This window comes from Capsicum annuum, chromosome 3 (assembly GCF_002878395.1).
Source record: "Capsicum annuum cultivar UCD-10X-F1 chromosome 3, UCD10Xv1.1, whole genome shotgun sequence".
Classification (NCBI taxonomy): Eukaryota; Viridiplantae; Streptophyta; class Magnoliopsida; order Solanales; family Solanaceae; genus Capsicum; species Capsicum annuum.
The window spans coordinates 253,932,385-253,951,352 of NC_061113.1; the positions used below are offsets into that span (position 1 = coordinate 253,932,385).

Genomic DNA, 18,968 nt, shown 5'->3' on the forward strand with positions numbered 1-18,968 from the left:
TACTTATTAAGTGTAATTTAGAAAGACTCTAAGGAATGTTTAAACTATCCCACCAAACCAAATCACCTACTAACAAGTCTTAAAGATATTACTATTGTAATATAAAAGAAATAGGTCGCACCCCATGCACGTCATACAGAACTATTAGTGAGAAATCATAAAGACAGCTAAGAGATACAAGTGGTCAATTATTTTGGTAGATTTGTCCACCTTTGGATGAAAGTTATCCAAAGGGGAGTCTTCTGCTTAAAGCCAAGATCCCCTGACATGCATTATGTGGAAACAATTCTTTCTTTTAATTAAAGTAGAAGACTTGGAAAGAAAAATTTAAGGTAGAAGGTAGAAGAATTGATCTCTATTTTAACTACTAAAAAATAAGAATGGCAGATGACTCAAAACTAAAGGCAACTTAAAAGAGGTAAATATTGACCCACACATTGTGCTTATACTTTAACCAAAACAACGAATGCAAGACATATATATCTCTTGCATGTATACATAGTTATCACTCAACCATAGTTAAGTGCTTGCTATTCACGTCTAATATATATGTGACTAGGTCAATTTGTTCGGTTTGGTGTAAACACCAGGTACGGTAGGTATTTACCACTTTAAAAAAAATCAAATGAACAGGTAAACTTTTTATTGAAACAAGAGTATATTTTCCAGAATGGGAATTCATGGAGACATACGCCAACTAAATTAATAATTATTACTTGGTCACGTGTATCATCTCCACAGCAAACTCTCCCTTATAAGATAGTAGTATATATAATAGCTAGTCAGTCTCATTTTTCTCATTCCTAGCCCCCCACCCCCAACCCGATACACACACACACACCATTTTTAACTTTCAAGAACATAAAACACAAGAAAGATACTGCATTGCTTCCAGAAGTTTTTCCTAATATCAACCATGGTTTCTGAGAGAAATTTGTCCAAGAATGTGTGTGTAGTGGGCGCTGGACCGTCAGGGTTGGTGGCTGCTAGGGAGCTGAGGAAGGAAGGGCACAATGTGGTGGTTTTTGAACAGAACCATGATGTGGGAGGACAATGGCTATATGAACCTAAAGTTGAACATGAAGATCCTTTAGGAAGGACTAATGTCCAAAATGTACATAGCAGTATTTATGCATCATTAAGGCTCACTTCACCAAGAGAGATCATGGGGTTTACTGATTTTCCTTTTGTGGTGAAGAAAGGGAGGGATCCAAGGAGATTTCCTGGCCATAGGGAGCTTCTCTTGTATTTACAAGATTTTTGTGAATATTTTGGATTGAGGGAGATGATAAGGTTCAATACTAAGGTTGAGTATGTGGGGATGCTGAATTATCCTGAATTTGGCAAGGACTTGAGATGGATTGTGAAGAGCAAAGAGAAGGAAGCTGAGAAAGGGGTGGAGGAAGTTTTTGATGCTGTGGTTGTTGCAACTGGTCATTACTCTCAACCAAGGTTGCCTAACATTAAAGGTTTGTCAAATTCTCCATATATATCTTTTCTCACTCGAGTTTAAGTTTTGTACATTGATAGAATGATAGTGAATATCACCAGATAAAGCTGATCTAAAACAACAGGTAACTGATCATCATAACAAGCTTAGTATGGCAACCAGGAAAATAAAATAATAATCAACTAAGTCAATTAAATTGCATTGATGACGTAGAAAAAAGATCCCGGAGTTACAACTGACTTATCAATCAAACCAATTCCTTCATAACCAGGTCATGTCAAGGTACAGTTGAATAAGAAAATCCTAAGACCTTTTTAAAGTTAAATACAGCATGTATTATATACTTGCGTAAACACATAATTTAGAGTTTGCAAACTACTTTTGTTCTTTTTACCCAATAGTATAAGAGTGACACTAAAAGCTTTTATCTGTTCAATTTGATAAGGAATGGATGCATGGAGGAGAAAACAGATGCATAGCCACATTTACAGGGTTCCAGAACCCTTTCAGAATGAGGTAATGCAAAAATCTCTACAATCATAGAGATGAATGATAGTCGACAGGATGTCTTTTTACTACTTCTAGTTTAAATAATAATTGTGTTGCAAGATCCAGAAACATAATTAATTTATAAGTTATGACATCTCATGTTGTCATGATTCAAAATCCAGTGCATGTCATATATTCCAAAAAAATAAAACAAAATTCAGAATTGCCAACATTGGACCAGATGACCACATCATCTAAGTTTTCTCTTAAAGAAGTGTAGACTTTGTTTTGAAACAAACTTCAACTCTTATCCGTACAACTCAGCTAACTATTTTTAACTTAAGCAGTTAGTTGTGGTGGTTGGAAACTCACTAAGTGGTCAGGATATAGGAATGGAACTTGTAGATGTGGCAAAGGAGATACATCTCAGTGCCAAATCTCTTGATGTTTCTGAAGGATTATCAAAAGTTATATCCAAGCACCACACTTTACATCTTCGTCCTCAGGTATGTCAAATTAAAAATTGGACGATGCAGTTAACTGAAACATGAAAACCCCATAGGGAAATCTTAGTAGCTCGGTTGGTAGGGCTACCTGAACTTTCACCTTGTTGGTGAGGGTTCGATTCCCTACCTTACGCATAGAACCCAAGACATTTTTCATATTCGATAATATACTAATCTAGCTGAAAATGCAGATAGATTCATTACATGAAGATGGGAAGGTATCGTTCGTAGATGGCACTTCAACTGTTGCAGACACGATCATATACTGTACAGGGTAAAATGCTCTATTCTCATTGACTTGCCTCTGCTAGTAAAAAAGAAAACTTAAAAGCAGGGCTGAACAAAAAACCCAAGTGATGTTATAACTAGCTTGGGAACTTCATCCATCGACCAGATATTCTAACACTCAACCCAAGAGTGTAGTTAAAAATTACTAAATAATTTGACTTTTATAGTTTGAATTCACCAGAAATAGTGAGATTGAACTAGAAAGTGCCTAGACGTGGTTTTGTCTTAAAGTGAAAACATGATAATGACAAATAAAAGTGTTTTTTTTTCTTTTTTCTTTTTGCATTGTACAGGTACTCCTACTCCTTTCCATTTCTTGATACCAAAGGAATGGTAGTAGTTGATGATGATAGAGTGGGCCCACTTTATGAGCATACCTTCCCCCCTTCTCTTGCTCCCTCTCTCTCCTTCATTGGTGTACCCAGAAAGGTAACCACTTCTTGACTTTTTCTTTTTGGTTTTCCTCGGTGTTTGGTCACGTTATGGCACCTGACTAATCCGGTTTCGTGCCAGGAAGTTCCACTTCGGGTAAAACGCCCATTGCCAAAGGCGATTCCATTCTCCGGGCTCGAACTTGAGACCTCTAATTAAAGATGAAGAGATACTTCCCGGATACCACCTAACCACAACCACTTCCCACTGTTAACCCCTACATATTTGTACAACAATTAATCAACCAATAATTAATTGTGCCTTAATTTCAAATTTAAGAAATAGCTTTCGTCATAATTATATTCTACAAAAAAATAGCTTCTATCATTACTTTGGATTACTGTCCATAAATAGATCATTATCCCTTTTTAAGAGATGGAGTATCTGTTAATAGATCTTTTCTTATTTATAATGTAGCTCATAGGCTTTCCTTTCTTTGAGTCACAAGCAAAATGGATTGCCCAGCTGCTGTCTGGGAAAAGAACACTCCCCTCATGGGATGAGATGATGCAATCCATCAAGGAATTTTATTGTTCACGAGAAGTTGCTGGCATTCCAAAGCACAATACCCATGATCTTGCTAATTTTGAGGTAAAGTTATTGAAGTTGCTTATAAACCAATTGTCACAAGTTGACTTGAGCATTTAAGCCACGGCACTAGGAAAACCTACTAAATGTTGTGTTCGACCGATTTTCCTTGGCAGTACTGTGACAAGTATGCAGACTACATAGGATTCCCACATTTAGAAGAATGGAGGAAAGAACTCTGCCTATCAGCACTCAGAAATGCAGATAAAAACTTGGATACATATCGAGATTCATACAATGACAGTGAAATGCTACAAGCAGCTTATCAAAGCCCACATTTCACTCACCTTGGTCCCAAGGCTTTTTGAATCTGAAAGCATAAATAAAGATAGAGTGCAACCAATTTTAATTCATTTATTTTCTGAAGTAGATTTGTTCCGCTATTTAGTACTTACTAGCTTCTAGCAGAAGTTCTATATATTTACTTTCGACTTCATCCCTACCTATGAAAATTGAGAAAGGTAGATTGAATGCTCGATTTTGTAAGAAAGATGATTATATTCATGACAGAATTTTTGTTTTCTTTTCATTGAAGAATTTTTGTTTCCTTTTTATTAAAGAATTTTATATTCACCCCTCAGTACATTGCCACCTAATGAAAATGAAAATGAGGCATGACATAATGGTTTCATGGAACTATTGGAGATTCCTGCACTTAAATAGCTCCTCAAGTGAAGGATTTATACGATGAATGCGAATTATTCAGGGATAAAAGGCACAGCCAGATTTTTGGGCTAACAAAACCTTGCTGCCAAAGCCAGCCCAAGAAGAGGTCAAGAAGCAATGCATTTGTTAACATATTCTGCCCTCAATAGTCATACAGAACTTGTAGCTGAAGACCTTATGAAAAGAAGCATAGTGAGAAATTAGGGTAGAACCCGACGTACCTTCGGTATACGCATTTTCCAGCAGAGATTTAGATACTTTACGTCAACATCCTTGTTGTGAGAGTGCACAATCCACATATTACACATGACAAAATGTGTCTCGCCTGACAAAACAGCTAACGTGCTCAAGAAATACAAACATGAAAATTAGTCGTCTAACAGAGATATGCCATTACTACCTAAGATCAGGGATAGAAAACAGTCAGCACATCAGCTTAACGCAGCTAAAATACTACAAGTGACTCTGACACTTGATAGCTTCCAAGGAACACATTCGCAGTTCATGAAATCTTTCGTCAGGCACACATTCGCAGTTCATGAAATCTTTCGTCCTTTGACAGAGCTAAAATGAAAAGGATCTGTTGAGCCCAAGTCCAATATTTCTCAGATATCAAGGACAAACTTTCACAAAGATAGGTGTAGAAAACTAAACTCCAGAAGCTGTAAGGATATTGGCATCATGACTACCCAAATAGAATAAAAGTCCATAAGTGCCTCAAAAGATTCTGAACACGACAGCAAGCCAATGCTCTATCTGAGCAGGAGCAGCTGTATCAAACACAAAAAATCGTTCTGGATTTTATCCATGTCATCCTAATCTATGTCAGATATATCAGGAAAAAAGCTAAAATATCTCCAGTTATCCATCCATAAAAAGAAGAAATAACTCCCAAAATCCGATGGCAGATTCTGAGACCTCTCAGTTCACTTCATTTCCTGAAGCTCAAAGCAAAAGCTGACTACATAAATGAGACATGAAATCCTCAGTGAAAATTTGCCCGGTCTCTGTGCTTTAAGTGCTCCTAATGTGCCAAACGACATAACATCACCTATATATTAGGTATCACCAATAATCTTTGCATGAGCAAAGACCTCCACTGAAATGATGGAAGCGCTTTATATCTCTAACAACAATATTCCTTTCATAAATTGCTGAAGCAAGCTTAAAGAATTGGTGGCAGTCCTGACAAATCCTTAAATTCTTCATTATCCTTAATGTAGGTTCAGATGAATGTAGCAGCCCAAATGCAAGAGCAAGCTTTTCACTGTGGTATATCAGATTATGCTCCTTTTCCTCTTCATTAATATCATAAAGAGCTATCTCTGTTTCAGGCACATAACCAGCTAATTTCAACTGTTTTTTCATGTCTTGCAACATCTTATGGATTTCCTCATGCCCTCTTTCAAGTGGATCAGATGCCTTAAACTCATAAACTGCATTTTCAATTTCAATTGAACTGCATCCAGGAATCTTTTTGATTCCGCTGCTGTCCATCAACTCCCTAACTTCTCCAACTTCAGTCCATTTCTTTTTTTGAGTATGAACATTTGATATTAACACGTAGTTTTCCCCGTTCGTTGGTTCCAGTTCCAGAAGCTTACGGAAAGCAAATTCACCAAGTTCTTCTCTTCCATGAAATCTACAGGCACCAAGTAGTGTCCTCCATATTATTGCATCAGGCTTTAATTTCATCGAATGAATCATTTCCATAGCTTCATCCAAGAACCCACCACGTCCAAGTAGATCAATCATACACCCGTAATGCACTATCTTTGGCTGCAATCTAAACTCATTTATCATGTTTGAGAACAGCCTTCTACCTTCCTCAACAAAACCTTGGTGACAGCAAGCACATAAAACACTCAAGAAAGTAACAGCATCAGGCTTAACGCCTTCTACAACCATCCTATCAAAAGTCTGCAATGCAGCCTCCCCTTGTCCATTCATGGCATACGCCGAAATCAATACATTCCACGTATAAATATTTTTCAGTCCCATTGTTTCAAACACCTTTTTTGCCTCGTCAATATCTCCACATTTAGCATACATATCAATCAACGCAGTACCAACGTATACATTCACTCTCAACCGATTCCTCACAATATAATCATGAATCCACTTCCCTTGACTCAAAGCTCCCAAATGAGAACAAGCCGATAAAACTCCAACCATAGTAACCTCACTTGGTTTCACCCCACAACCTAGCATCTCCCTAAACACATCAACTGCTTCTCTAAACATCCTATTATGCGTATAACTCGTGATCAACGCATTCCACGTAACTACATTCCTCTCAGGAATTTCATCAAACAGTTGACGGGCATCATCGGGTTGCTGACAAATCCCATACATGGACACAAGAACAGTGTTTGTATAAATATCTGAAGCAAAACCCAACTGAATTGCACTACAATGGATGGATTTCCCGACTTCTAGGCAAGATAATTGAGCGACGGATTTGAGAAGACTTGGGAACGTCGAGGAATCAGGAAGGATATTCAGTTTACGCATTTGGGTGTAAACGTAAAGTGAATACGAGTGATTTTTTGAATCTGTGTAGCGTCTGATAAGTGTATTACATATATTACAGTCAATGGAATGGGAGAAGTTGTGGAATAGAAGAGTAGTAGTAGGAGCAAATGAAGATAAAGAAGAATCTATCAGCTTTATAAGCGAAAATGGGATTTTATGCATTGGAGAATCGGCCAATGCTGAAATTGTGTAGGAGCGGAAGCCATAGGCGGATGAAAAGCGTGTAAAGGTCTTCACTGATGCTTTCATGGTTCAAGTTTGAATTTTTCTCAAGTTTGTGTAACAATTTCTTAAATATTTTCCTATCGAATCATGTCCAAACACCTTATTGTTCATTTGATAGATAGATAGATACATTTGAATAAGGTAAAGTAATCGCAGTTGCTATGTTTTTGTAAGTACTACTTTTCCTGCCAAAATCTCTAATTATAGAATTTTATAATAAAATGTTACGACGTCAAACACAAGAGACATGAACACATCTCAAGAAGAGGGTGATTCAGATAGGCATTAGCACAAATCATAAGAAGAAAGGTAGATCCAGATCAAGCAGTGAAAGTATAAAGTGAGCACCTCGTTGTTTCAAATCGAAAAGTACTTCTTCTAATTAAAGCATTGCTATTTGTAAGAGAGAGATTAGTATTGGATAATGATTTGAGCATGTCCTAAGCGAGTTATGCTATGGCTTCTTGATATTTTTTTCTAAACACCACATCTATCTAGTCGAAGTGAACTTGCTTCCAACTTCTCATTGGGTCGTAACATAAATTCAAATTTTACTTGGACCAATTTAGACTAAAATAATGAGACCAAACTCATCGAAGTCCAATAATTTTCTCCTTGGCTTGAGAGCCTTAAGCCAACTGGAGCCCCGACGAGCAGTGACAAACATCCTTTGGGGTGATGCACAAGGTATAGTCCAAGATTCAGCCCTCCTTGCTGTCATCATTCATATCTCCAGGATTAGCTTCTTCGTTAGCACTGGATTTCCCATCTTCCTTTTCTTGTGATTTGTTCTTCATTCTGGCAACTTTGTGCGGATATTTAGCAAAAGCAGCGGAAAGTGCCGACTTGACAGTTACTTCGGGTTCTTTCTTCTCACAATTGCTTGCATCTCCAATTTCCTTCTCATCTTCCTTTCCGCTGCTGGATCCAGGATGAGGTTCATTAGCGACTGAAGTTTCTGGAATGCATTGGCGTTTTGGCACTTCTCGCTTGAAAGGTTCATGAAAAGCGTCATACAGGCGTTTCACCTGATCCATCACAAATCCGATGAGTAAATCAAACAGAACAGGGAAGACATTTACAATAACATTGAAGCACCCTGAAGGATCTTAAGAACTAGTTCCTTGATTTTTCTTCTGTCTTGTTAGGGTATTGGTAAGTCGATGGAAAATATAGATAATTTCTGGTGTTAAGAGAACCTGAAGTATTAGTACTGGCATCAATAGGTTACTAGAGCAAAATGAATCGTGAGGATCTATAAAGCCTACCCGACTAATTTGGGATTAGGCATATATGATGTTATTGATTTTTTGCTTCTCCAAATCTTCTGTAAGACTGCTTTCAGTCTAAAAGCATTTCTATAGATAAAACGCAACAAGAGATGCAGTGAGATAAGACCAAATGCCTTAATCGCTATCGCGAATACTTGTAGCTTTTACAATATACTGATGCCTATGGCTGGAAAAAGATGAGCTTCCTCAATATGATCTGAGACGACAACCAGCAATAAAACAAATAACCTTCTAATTTCCCCAAATGAAAAAACTAATCCAACAAAACCATAAAGAATCAACAAACAATGCGCACAGAAGGACAAAAAGAAAGAATAGAAAACAAAGTGGTAAACATGGATCACATGGAAAGCTACCTTGCGCTCTCCTATGCCAGGACAACGAGCAAGATCCTCCATAGATGCGTCCATCACATGTGAAAGAGACTGCAAGGAATGCCACTGTCTTAGGAACTGACTTGAAAAAAAAATAGTTTCTAAGCATTCCACTCCAATATCAATCATACCCCAAATGTTGAGCCAAGAGTCACGACATCTGTTTTGTTTACATGTCGTATTGCGGTCAGAGCATGATTCAGCTACAATGAAACAATACACCACATTTGAGGGCACTCATACCAGAGAGCTTTGAGCAAAAAAAAATCATACAACGATTATTTTCTTTCAGATAAGTTCTGGATTTCGAAAAAAATAATCCGAATCACTGAAATCAGAAAGAAACTGTAATCAATTAAACATACATACCCGTGATAGGTAGTCTCCATCCATTTGACCCTGAATGAGATCAGCAGGCTTATTTTCATAAACCTTTACCGTCTCCAAGTACCTTCCGCATTCTTCTAAACTAAAAGAAAAATTTAAGCAATTTACGGTGATTTACCAAAACTTATACAAATGTTGAATAGAAACAATAACAAAGAGTGTCTATTCTCAAATGATTCTTATGTCTCACGGCTGCACAGGAAAGGCATGATGATGTGAAGTCATGAATCATTACATAGAAGAAAGTAGAAACACCTCCGAGAAATTCCAAGATGTTTCTAAGCAAGCATAACACTTTGTCAAATAAACCTATCCAAACATAAGAGGTACCTCCAACCACATAACAGAGTGCAATCATGAAGGAGAGAAGTTCTGGTAACTTCAAGTAAAGGTTTGACAACATCTTCCTGGACAACAAAGACAATTATGAATATAAGTCGAGCTATCGAGCAAGCATCACAATGCAAATATGAAGAAGTAAAAAGAATTGAACCACTTACAACGTCAACATGGCACAAAACTATGCGGAGTCTAAAGTTCTTCTGCAATTCCCTTATCCGAAAATACAAGTAGTCTGGATGAAGCAGATGATACCGGAGACTACCACAGAAAAGGAAAGGAAAATTTTAAAAATGTATACTTCCACCACATCATCTGCCAGGTCAAGCTTAGCAACCAATCCTTGTAAAAAAAAACTACAAGTTGTAGCAAGCAGTGTACTAGTGAATAGGAAAAGTGAATTGAGATTTATCAACATAAGAATTCAAATAAGCTATCTATTGTCGGAACTTATATGATATTTTTCAATATTGCATGAAAGATGAACTGAAATTGGTCGCACTTCAAACCTTAAATAAAGAGCACAAGTGTTCGGACCCAATAAGTAGTCACAAACAATATCTGCAAAGGCCCACCTCACATTCCTGATATGTTTTAGCAACGGATTGCCCTTCTGCATCCAAATAGAAAGAACAGAATAAATACACAAACCTTACAAATACCTTGCTGTGACGGGCTGCACATCTGCAGTGAAATAGACGAATATGTCTAAGGCATCTATACTGATGCTAGCACATTGAACCTCCTTAATCCGGTATAAGAAAATACAAAATAACTGCTTCGGTTTTCCGTATTGAAATACAAGTTTTTAGCGCATAATGAAAGTATCATTATTCAATTAACTCCGAGGTAGCTATGATAAAATGTTCATGCTTAAGTTCGAGAAAAATTAAGAAAATGAGATTCGGCTTTAGTGAAACAAAATTAACCAAATTCCACTAAGCAAATAACATTTCTGCCAGGAAAATGGAGGCCCTTTGCAGCAAAAAACTTGCATCCAAATCTTATATAATGTTGATTAATGAAAACAAAGTTAAACGTGTGTCACCTGTCTATTGCTAACGAGTATAGCATTTCGATTAGTTGAAGATGAAGGTGCAGACGATGATGGTGAAGCTGTAACATCTGAACTATTAACCGGTCTACAAATCAAAAAGAAACTACTCATAAGCCAATCAGAAACTTCAAATGCTAAGAAGTCAAAGGCACAAACATAGTGAAAACTCAAATTGACCTGGAAGAAGGATGAGAAGTGGGAGGAGGAGGAGAGTAGAATTCGGATTCTTTGACGAATTTGAAGGCTTGAGAGAAAGAAGAAGGGGTAGGGTTTACGAGAGAGGAGGATGAGGAGGGGAATAACGACGTCGTTTTGGACTGAGAACTCTCCATTACTTCTTCATAGGAAGGTATCTGTATTACGAAGCTCTTCTTCTTCTCTCCGTCTTCCATTTCCCTACTGTTTTTTGCTGATTTATTTTGCTCCGAATATTTTCAACGACCGGGGCGCGGGGAGTCGGGGTTAGTTTTGAGTTTTGAGTTTTGAGTTTTGATAGGAAATAGCCGTCACTCGAAGGTCACCAATATTAAATTATTTATACATTAAAAAAAATTCATTTAAGCTAATGAATATGTACGGAGCTACATCCACGGAATGTGAATTTCACAACATCATATGCCTATAATAATAAATGGCGTTTTTTAATCTGATGTGAATTAAGTGACGTGAATATTCATGCAAAGGCGAACAAATGGCATATATGCATCTAATAATGTTTTCACTAAGATTTCATTAGAACAACAGTACATTACCTCATTCTAATGAAATAGAAATCAAGAATGGAGGTGATTTGTTTCATTAGTTTATACTTGAAAATTTCAGTTCAAGGGCTCTTGTACTGTGACTTTACACCAAATTAAATTGAAACCTTTTTTCCACATCTCTTCTTAGACTTTGCCGCTTTCTTGGTATGAGAAGTTGGTTGTGTAGGCTGATAATCTTTCCTAGATTACTGTAAATTCATGAAAGATGGAAAAGGTCTATCAAACTAACAACAAACTGTTGTTATTTTTGTCATTACCATTGTAACTACAACATGAGATTGCACCAAAAAATAAGTATGCTATACGAATTCAGTCTACTACCTGTACATATAATTCCAAGAGCAGAAAAACCTTAAAAGTAAACTACTCCTATGATTCAACTTTGTGCACCATATAATATTTCCATGACTTCAAAAATACAGAATCACAAAATAACCCATCAGCTAAAAGAGGAGATATCACGAGCTCTCCGACTGTTTTGCCGCTCTTTTGTTAACCCCCAGTTTTTCCAGAATCTGTCTGTCTTGCCCTGCTTGTCATTGCAAGGATGTGGTTGTAATAGTGAGCAACTTGTTCTACTTACAATAGGGGAACATTTGCTACTTCGCAAACTAGCCCTACGCGGAGCATTTGCAGGTGACTTTAGACCTCCGACAGCCAGAAGATCTCCATGCAACTGATGAAGAGAAACAGAAGGACCGGCAGGATGTACTTCTCTCTGAAGGATGCTCTGATAGTTTTCTCTCTTAGGTCGGCTCCTCCTTGTCCGACTACGCAAAGTACTGCATACTGCTTCCTTCCCTTTTCCAACCTTTAACTGATGACCATAGTTATCCATGTTTCCCCCTTTGCGTGTGAGCTTCACGACCTCATTGCAATTGCTCTCGTCTGATATAAGTGTGCTGCGATGACAACGGAGGTTCATGAATTCTCCAACCTCTTTCTCTGGATTACTTGCCAAAGAAGTTGCAATATCAGCAAGCCAGCCAAGAGTGTCATGAGAGGCTTCAGATGGTCTACCCTGGGCCGTCTTTGAATGTCCCCGTACAACAGATGATGAAATAAAAAGCAGGGTCTCTGCTGCAGCACTGTCAGTATTGTCCGTGTGATCACTCATGTGGTCTGTTTTAGACCACTGGACAGACTTATCAATTGTTTTGTCCGGAGAATCTCCTCTAGGTGGAGAACATTCCTTGTTTTCTGGGCTTACAGGAGCTTCCAAATCTCTGTCCACAGGAGTCGTTTCTTCACTGTGACCAGGTGAAAAAGTTTCCTCCTTGGTGCTGGACATGTTAATGCAAGAATTAGTTGTCAAAGACTTGCTATCACTTCCAGGACCGACAAAGTTATTATCCCTGGTAGATTTTCCAGATTCAACTGCAGAATCAGGACTGGGGATACAATCAAGAAGAACGGTTTTACAAAGCTCTCTTTCTCCATCTTCAGGGAGATTCAGATGTGAAATATTAGAGGTAGGGGTTGAAAACTGATTGCCAGACAAATCATCATCAGGTGTGCAATTCAAGTCCATACCCTTCATCGAACTCATGCTATCTGGAATCTTAGATAACTTAATATCATCAATTTTTCCAGATGTAGATTCGTTATCACCATATTTCATCAAGCTTGAGCTGGATGTGCCAGAAGTTGGGCTAGAAGCACTACTGTTATACTGATCACTCTTCTTTCCAGTTAGACAAGAGTTCCCAACAGAAGATTTAGGACTCTTACTGAGTGATGCATTAGTAATAAAGCATGGAAGAGCTTGAACTGCGAAGGGTATCTCCTTAATTCTTTTCCGAGAAGAAACCAGCAATGACTTGTCAGCTTTGGTTCCATTATGACTCTTATCTACAAATCTTGAAGATGAACTTGCTGTTTGATTCTCAACAGAAGAAACTTCATCAGAAGAATTCACGTTGCTTATATCTCCCCCTGTAACTGCAGGTAATAAAAATGAAATGAGTGAGAATTTCAATCTACAAACATTTCATCAGTGATAGATTTAATTGGATCAGCATGCGACTCAAAACAAAGATCATATAAAGGATCTGATGGAAGAAAACAGCTATCAGCTTTCATATTGTAGTTAGGATATTGTCTCTAGAGAATATTCAGATTACCTTCTTTCTTCAGAGTCAAGCATTCCGCATGTACTGTTCCAGATAGATCCAGATCCATGTTGCTGATGTCCTCATGAACGGTAATAGATTCAAGTGCAGAATTTGGGTACCCTGTTTCATCAGGCTGTATTGGTTCATTCAGGTCAAACAAAAGAAAGCTACCCCTAGGATTTGAGTTAGAAATTGAAGAATCCCCAGGAACAAAGCTGACTTTTGAACTATGCGAAGGTTGAAGCTCTGAAATCAGAATATTGGGCTCTTGAACCGGACTTTCCCTTGCATATTGTTCTCCGTCTTCAATATCGACGTATTCTTCTGCTGGAAGTTCAAGATCCAACATTCTCTTCCTGGATGCACTGCTCTCTGAAGGAGATATTTTCCTGTCGTTTGTAACATTTTGCTCAGTCAATAAGTGAGCACCTGGTGGCACTCCCTGACCAGCAATACAATTCGAAGAACCTTGAAAAGTTTCTCTAGGTAGCGTAGATGGCTCAATGCTTGTGAGGTCAAAAACCAGAGGGCAATGGGATTTCTGAGAAATTTCAGACCTTAACTGTGACAAAAAAGACTTCGACTCTAATGCTTGCAAGTGTAAATGATCCTCCGCTAGTTTTCTCCTCTTAATCTCATCCATTAACTCCCTTTGTCTTCTATGTACGCGATGTAATTCACTGACCTGAGAAAGGAAACATGTTTTAGACTTGTATATGGTTCTGATCCGTTCAGAAAATCACAAACTGATTAAAACATTCCAGAAACTACTAACGCCCAACACCAACAATAATTTTTAAAACAACAGCAGCATCAATGCAATCACTTGCTACATCTGTCCCATCATCTTAAACCATAAAGAAGAATAAAATCAGATAGCCAAAAGGAGAATATCCAGAAGAATTTTAGTACCACAGTTTAATTCTACATCGCCAGGAGAAATAAGTAAGGAAATGAGAACGTACACTTCAACAAACACGAGAGGATACATGAACATAATTAATTTACAAGCGAAAACAAATTGAAGGGTGATCAGTTAAAGACAATAAATTTATTGGATGATGACATGATCTCTTTCAAAGGGTAAGATCAAAGGCTCGTGTCTATACCTGATATCTAAATATTGCTTCATGCTTGAGTACCGTCTGCTTCAATATTTCCTTTTGATGAACTAATTCCAGGTTTCGGTCTGCCATAAATGGAGGCGACGAAACATAGAAGCCTCTGGCACCGTTCCAGGCGATATCATTGTGTGGTATCGACCATGAATTACCACTACGGCTCCCATTAAGATCTTTTGGGTGGTATCCTGGGAGACAGCTTGTACACTGCATTTTTCTCTCCACCCTAGGACACAAATGAAATGCAGAGTTTAGAATGGTATGCATATGAAGAGAGGTAGTTAATACCTAAACATTCGTAATACGCCATTATGTTACAACAGAAAAAAGGCATATACAGAAAGACACCAAAAAGTAGGTCACAAAAGGAGAGAGAACAATTCCATTCTCAATTTTCTGTTATTTCCTCGACAATTCAAACAAAACTTATTGCACTTCAATGTATCGAGAGGGAGATTTATATTGAAAAGAAGCACAATGCTGCATTCTCTATGAATATGTCATCCACTCTCTTATCAAACTAAACTCAATTCCCCATATCGTGTTAATCCTGTTTCACGATATGAATAGTAGCATTATTAGATTTTGGAATCAAATGAAGCAAAACATGAAATAGAGATTTTGATAAAGAGGCTCAGCAACACAACTACAGATTCAAATACAATTATGCTCCGTTGGCATCATAAAATTAGTTCAAAAATTGGATCCAGCCTTAGAAAATTGTCCATGCAATTTGAATGAAGGAAGCTGAAAACTGACAAGAACTTAAATGCTATTATCAGCACTTAGCTGTACAAATCGCACATCCACAAACACACAATTAAAATAAGAAGCACTTATGAACATACAAAAAAGGAGGACAAAAAATTAAAAAGAAAGAAATCCATCTGCCTTTTGACTTTGAAAACATTGAAACAGAGATCAGATTTCAAGGGGAAAAAAGGGAAAATGCCAGTACTGCAACAACATATCCAGCGAAATCACACGGAGAGTAGAGCATACGCAGACCGTACCCCTCAGCTCTACAGAAGAAAATGCCAGTACTGCAAAACCCAAAATTTGGACAAAATTATGATAAAGAGGGAGGAAAAGGGTCAACAGTCACAGATCCAAACGAACCGATAGAATCATCAGTCACAGGACTTGCAACCGTTCACACCACAGATGCATAAACTCAGAAGGAAGAAGCAGAAGAAGAAGAAGAAAGAAGAAACACCCACCCATCCACCCAACATTCAAAATCCGCAAATATGCACAAACAAAGATGCATCTATGAACATCCATAAATACCCAGAAACAAAAAAGAAAAAACAGAAAGAGATCATCAATCCAAAACTATCTCCAGCTCAGAGCTAAAAAGAAACCAACAAAAACCCATTATAACCCAGAAAGAGATCAACAATCCCAGATTAGCAGCTCCACCATAGAACTAAAAAGAAATCCAACAAAAACCCATTATAATCCAGAAGAAGATAAAGATGAAAAATGAGCTGAAATATTAAAGACAGCTCAAAGATGCATTCAAATACCAAATATGCACAAACAAAAACATGCATCTATGAAAATCCAAAGTACCCAGATAAACAATACCATAAAAAGTAACCAACTATAACATCCCCAAATCCATACCAGATATGAATTCCTCGAAATAGCTTCAGCTCAGATCACAAAACAATAAAAGACCCAGTAAGAGATCAACAATCCAAGACTAGCTCCACCTTAAAGCTAAGAAAAAATCCAACAAAAAACCATGACAACCCAAAAGAACATAGAGATGAAAAATGAGATGAAATATCATAGAACAGCTTGTAGAAAAACCCAGTAAAGAGATCAACAATCCAAGACTTTTTAGCTCCACCTCATAGCTAAAAACAAATCCAACAAAAACCCATTGCAGCCCAGAAGAAGATAGAGATGAAAATGAGCTGAAATATCATAGACAGCTTGTAGAAACAGCCCGAAAAGAAACCAACAATCCAAGAATTTTTAGCTCCGCCTCATAGCTAGAACAAAATCCAACAAAAACCCATTGCAGACCAGAAGAAGATAGAGATGAAAACGAGCTGAAATATCATAGACAGCTTGTAGAAACACCCCAAAAAAGAGACCAACAATCCAAGACTTTTTAGCTACGCCTCATAGCTAGAACAAAATCCAACAAAAACCCATTACAACCCAGAAGAAGATAAAGATGAAACTCGAGCTGATATATCATAATAGAACAACTCGTAAGAAAACCCAGAAAGAGATCAACAATCCAAGACTAACTCCACCTTAAAGCTAAGAAAAAATCCATCAAAACCCCATTACAACCCAGAAGAAGATAGAGATGAAAAATGAGCTGAATTATCAAATACAGCTTGTAGAAAACCCAGAAAAGAGATCAAAATCCAAGATTAACTCCACCTAAAAGCTCAAAAGAAAGAAATCCAACAAAAACCCATTACAACCCAGAAGAAGATAAAGATGAAACTCGAGCTGATATATCATAATAGAACAACTCGTAAGAAAACCCAGAAAGAGATCAACAATCCAAGACTAACTCCACCTTAAAGCTAAGAAAAAATCCATCAAAACCCCATTACAACCCAGAAGAAGATAGAGATGAAAAATGAGCTGAATTATCAAATACAGCTTGTAGAAAACCCAGAAAAGAGATCAAAATCCAAGATTAACTCCACCTAAAAGCTCAAAAGAAAGAAATCCAACAAAAACCCATTACAACCCAGAAGAAGATATAGATGAAAAACGAGCTGAATTATCAAATACACCTTGTAGAAAAACCCAGTAAAGAGATCAATAATGCAAGATTAGCTCCACCTTAAAGCTCACAAGAAGAAATCCAACAAAAACCCATTACAACCCAGAAGAAGATCCAGATGAAAAACAAGCTGAAATGTCAAATACAGCTTGTAGAAAAAAACAAGATTAACTCCACCTTAAAGCTCAAAAGAAAGAAATCCAACAGAAACCCATTACAACCCAAAAGAAGATAAAGATTAAAAACGAGCTCAATTATCAAATAGAGCTTGTAGAAAAACCCAGTAAAGAGATCAAAATCCAAGATTGATTAACTCCACCTTAAAGCTCAAAAGAAAGAAATCCAACAAAAACCCATTACAACTCAGAAGAAGATAAAGATAAAAACAAGCTGAAATATCAAAGAACAGCTTGTACAAAAGGCCAAAAAATAGATGCTACCGTAAGTCCATTCTCAGTAAAAAAAAACACGGAGAAATGTGGGAACTTGGAAGGGAAAAAATGGGCGTTTTATGGATCTGCTAGGGGACCAGTACTAAAGTCCCTTTTAGAAATGCGGACCCTGAGTTTGGCTGGTAAAAGAGAGAAGAAAATGGAGTAGCTTAGATTGGAAGAGAGAGGGAGAGAGACATATCTGGGTATTTTGTCAACACAATATCATCTTTTTGTTGGATTTTTCGTGATGATGAAGGTGTGAGATAATATATGGATTTTTCTTTAGATTCTTTTCCACTACTATTTCTTGTCTTTTTGTCTTGGTCATGTGTCATGGACCCACACAAATACTATTTCAAACTAATTTTATAAGTAGAACTTTTTGGGTGAAGTAAAACTTCTTTTTCATTCTTGTTTACTTTTTAAATGGTATAATAATAATTGAATTTCTATAGGTGATTTAGTGGTTTAGTTGGTAAAGTGTTGTCCTAAACGGAAAAGGATCTAATATATCTTTTAATTATTGAAAATGGTATATAAATATTCTTTTTTTATTTTTGAACTCAAAAATATTCTTTCATCCATCTATTTAGCTTAAAAATATCCTTAATATATTAGAAATGTCTCAAAAAGGTCCTTCTTCCTCTATTGATTCAAAAACACCCCTTCATCCACTTATTTGGATCAAAAATATCTTTAACATTAAATTTAAGTTTAAAAATGTCTCCTCTTTTTAACAAATTCTGATGTGAAATTTAACGATCATTTTCAATAGCTGAAGGGTATATTAGACCCTTAATTATTCTAAAATTAGTTATTCTATTATATGTATAAAATAATTTATTTCATTATTATGTATAAATAATGAGATAAACAATTATAATATTAATTAAAATTCTTATACCAGATACGAAATAAAATAGTTCTTTATTTTATCTCAAAACCATTTATCCTTTATACCTCACACCAAACGACCTCTAGAGCTCTTGAATTAAATTGATTTAAAAGAGAAAATATTAGGAAATGTATTATAAAAAATGAATGATGAAATGATCAATAGATTAACAAAAAATAAAATTAATTAAATTTTGATATATAGACTGGCAACACACGGCTAACTGAGAGAATTCAGAGCGAATGCGCTAG

General features: G+C 36.9%; 4 protein-coding genes across 6 annotated transcripts; 1 reads left to right on the forward strand and 3 right to left on the reverse strand.

The window, feature by feature from the left end:
* The first annotated feature begins 486 nt into the window (after window positions 1-486).
* LOC107862304 (flavin-containing monooxygenase FMO GS-OX-like 9) lies at window positions 487-4,282 on the forward strand. 2 transcript variants are annotated; one of them, XM_016707832.2, is made up of 7 exons: window positions 487-1,469; window positions 1,896-1,966; window positions 2,323-2,445; window positions 2,637-2,719; window positions 3,027-3,162; window positions 3,583-3,756; window positions 3,870-4,282. In XM_016707832.2, the coding sequence occupies exons 1-7, from the start codon at window positions 917-919 to the stop codon at window positions 4,059-4,061; spliced, it is 1,332 nt and encodes a 443-aa protein (XP_016563318.1). In that variant the 5' UTR covers window positions 487-916; the 3' UTR covers window positions 4,062-4,282. The 2 variants fall into 2 exon arrangements, with proteins under 2 accessions (XP_016563318.1, XP_016563317.1); XM_016707831.2 differs by having other exon boundaries at window positions 577-1,469; window positions 2,287-2,445.
* Window positions 4,283-5,484: 1,202 nt separating this feature from the next.
* Window positions 5,485-7,203, reverse strand: LOC107862302 (pentatricopeptide repeat-containing protein At2g02980, chloroplastic). Its single transcript, XM_016707828.2, has one exon. The coding sequence runs from the start codon at window positions 7,201-7,203 to the stop codon at window positions 5,485-5,487; it is 1,719 nt and encodes a 572-aa protein (XP_016563314.2).
* A 304-nt stretch (window positions 7,204-7,507) lies between these two features.
* LOC107862305 (DNA excision repair protein ERCC-1) lies at window positions 7,508-11,221 on the reverse strand. Its single transcript, XM_016707833.2, has 9 exons — window positions 10,806-11,221; window positions 10,620-10,713; window positions 10,081-10,184; window positions 9,733-9,832; window positions 9,563-9,639; window positions 9,215-9,314; window positions 8,977-9,048; window positions 8,828-8,896; window positions 7,508-8,207 (listed from the first exon to the last, which is right to left on the reverse strand). Exons 1-9 carry the CDS (start codon window positions 11,018-11,020, stop codon window positions 7,881-7,883), a joined length of 1,158 nt encoding a protein of 385 aa, XP_016563319.2. The 5' UTR covers window positions 11,021-11,221; the 3' UTR covers window positions 7,508-7,880.
* Window positions 11,222-11,609: 388 nt separating this feature from the next.
* On the reverse strand, window positions 11,610-18,072 carry LOC107862306. 2 transcript variants are annotated; one of them, XM_047409846.1, is made up of 6 exons: window positions 17,309-18,072; window positions 16,257-17,033; window positions 15,586-15,670; window positions 14,616-14,853; window positions 13,516-14,191; window positions 11,610-13,333 (listed from the first exon to the last, which is right to left on the reverse strand). In XM_047409846.1, exons 3-6 carry the CDS (start codon window positions 15,594-15,596, stop codon window positions 11,832-11,834), a joined length of 2,427 nt encoding a protein of 808 aa, XP_047265802.1. In that variant the 5' UTR covers window positions 15,597-15,670; window positions 16,257-17,033; window positions 17,309-18,072; the 3' UTR covers window positions 11,610-11,831. The 2 variants fall into 2 exon arrangements, with proteins under 2 accessions (XP_047265802.1, XP_047265803.1); XM_047409847.1 differs by lacking the exon at window positions 15,586-15,670 and having other exon boundaries at window positions 16,257-18,071.
* Window positions 18,073-18,968: the final 896 nt, after the last annotated feature.

Coding starts and splice junctions, on each gene's coding strand:
- LOC107862305 (XM_016707833.2), bottom strand. CDS start 11,020: ATGGAAGACGGAGAGAAGAAGAAGAGCTTCGTAATACAGATACCTTCC. Junction 10,714..10,805: donor ACTTCTCATCCTTCTTCCAG/GTCAATTTGAGT, acceptor TTTGATTTGTAG/ACCGGTTAATAGTTCAGATG. Junction 9,049..9,214: donor ATGGAGACTACCTATCACGG/GTATGTATGTTT, acceptor GTTTCATTGTAG/CTGAATCATGCTCTGACCGC.
- LOC107862302 (XM_016707828.2), bottom strand. CDS start 7,203: ATGAAAGCATCAGTGAAGACCTTTACACGCTTTTCATCCGCCTATGGC.
- LOC107862304 (XM_016707831.2), top strand. CDS start 917: ATGGTTTCTGAGAGAAATTTGTCCAAGAATGTGTGTGTAGTGGGCGCT. Junction 1,967..2,286: donor CAGAACCCTTTCAGAATGAG/GTAATGCAAAAA, acceptor TAACTTAAGCAG/TTAGTTGTGGTGGTTGGAAA. Junction 3,757..3,869: donor ATGATCTTGCTAATTTTGAG/GTAAAGTTATTG, acceptor TTTCCTTGGCAG/TACTGTGACAAGTATGCAGA.
- LOC107862306 (XM_047409846.1), bottom strand. Junction 14,192..14,615: donor AAGCAATATTTAGATATCAG/GTATAGACACGA, acceptor TTCCTTTCTCAG/GTCAGTGAATTACATCGCGT. Junction 13,334..13,515: donor CTTGACTCTGAAGAAAGAAG/GTAATCTGAATA, acceptor TATTACCTGCAG/TTACAGGGGGAGATATAAGC.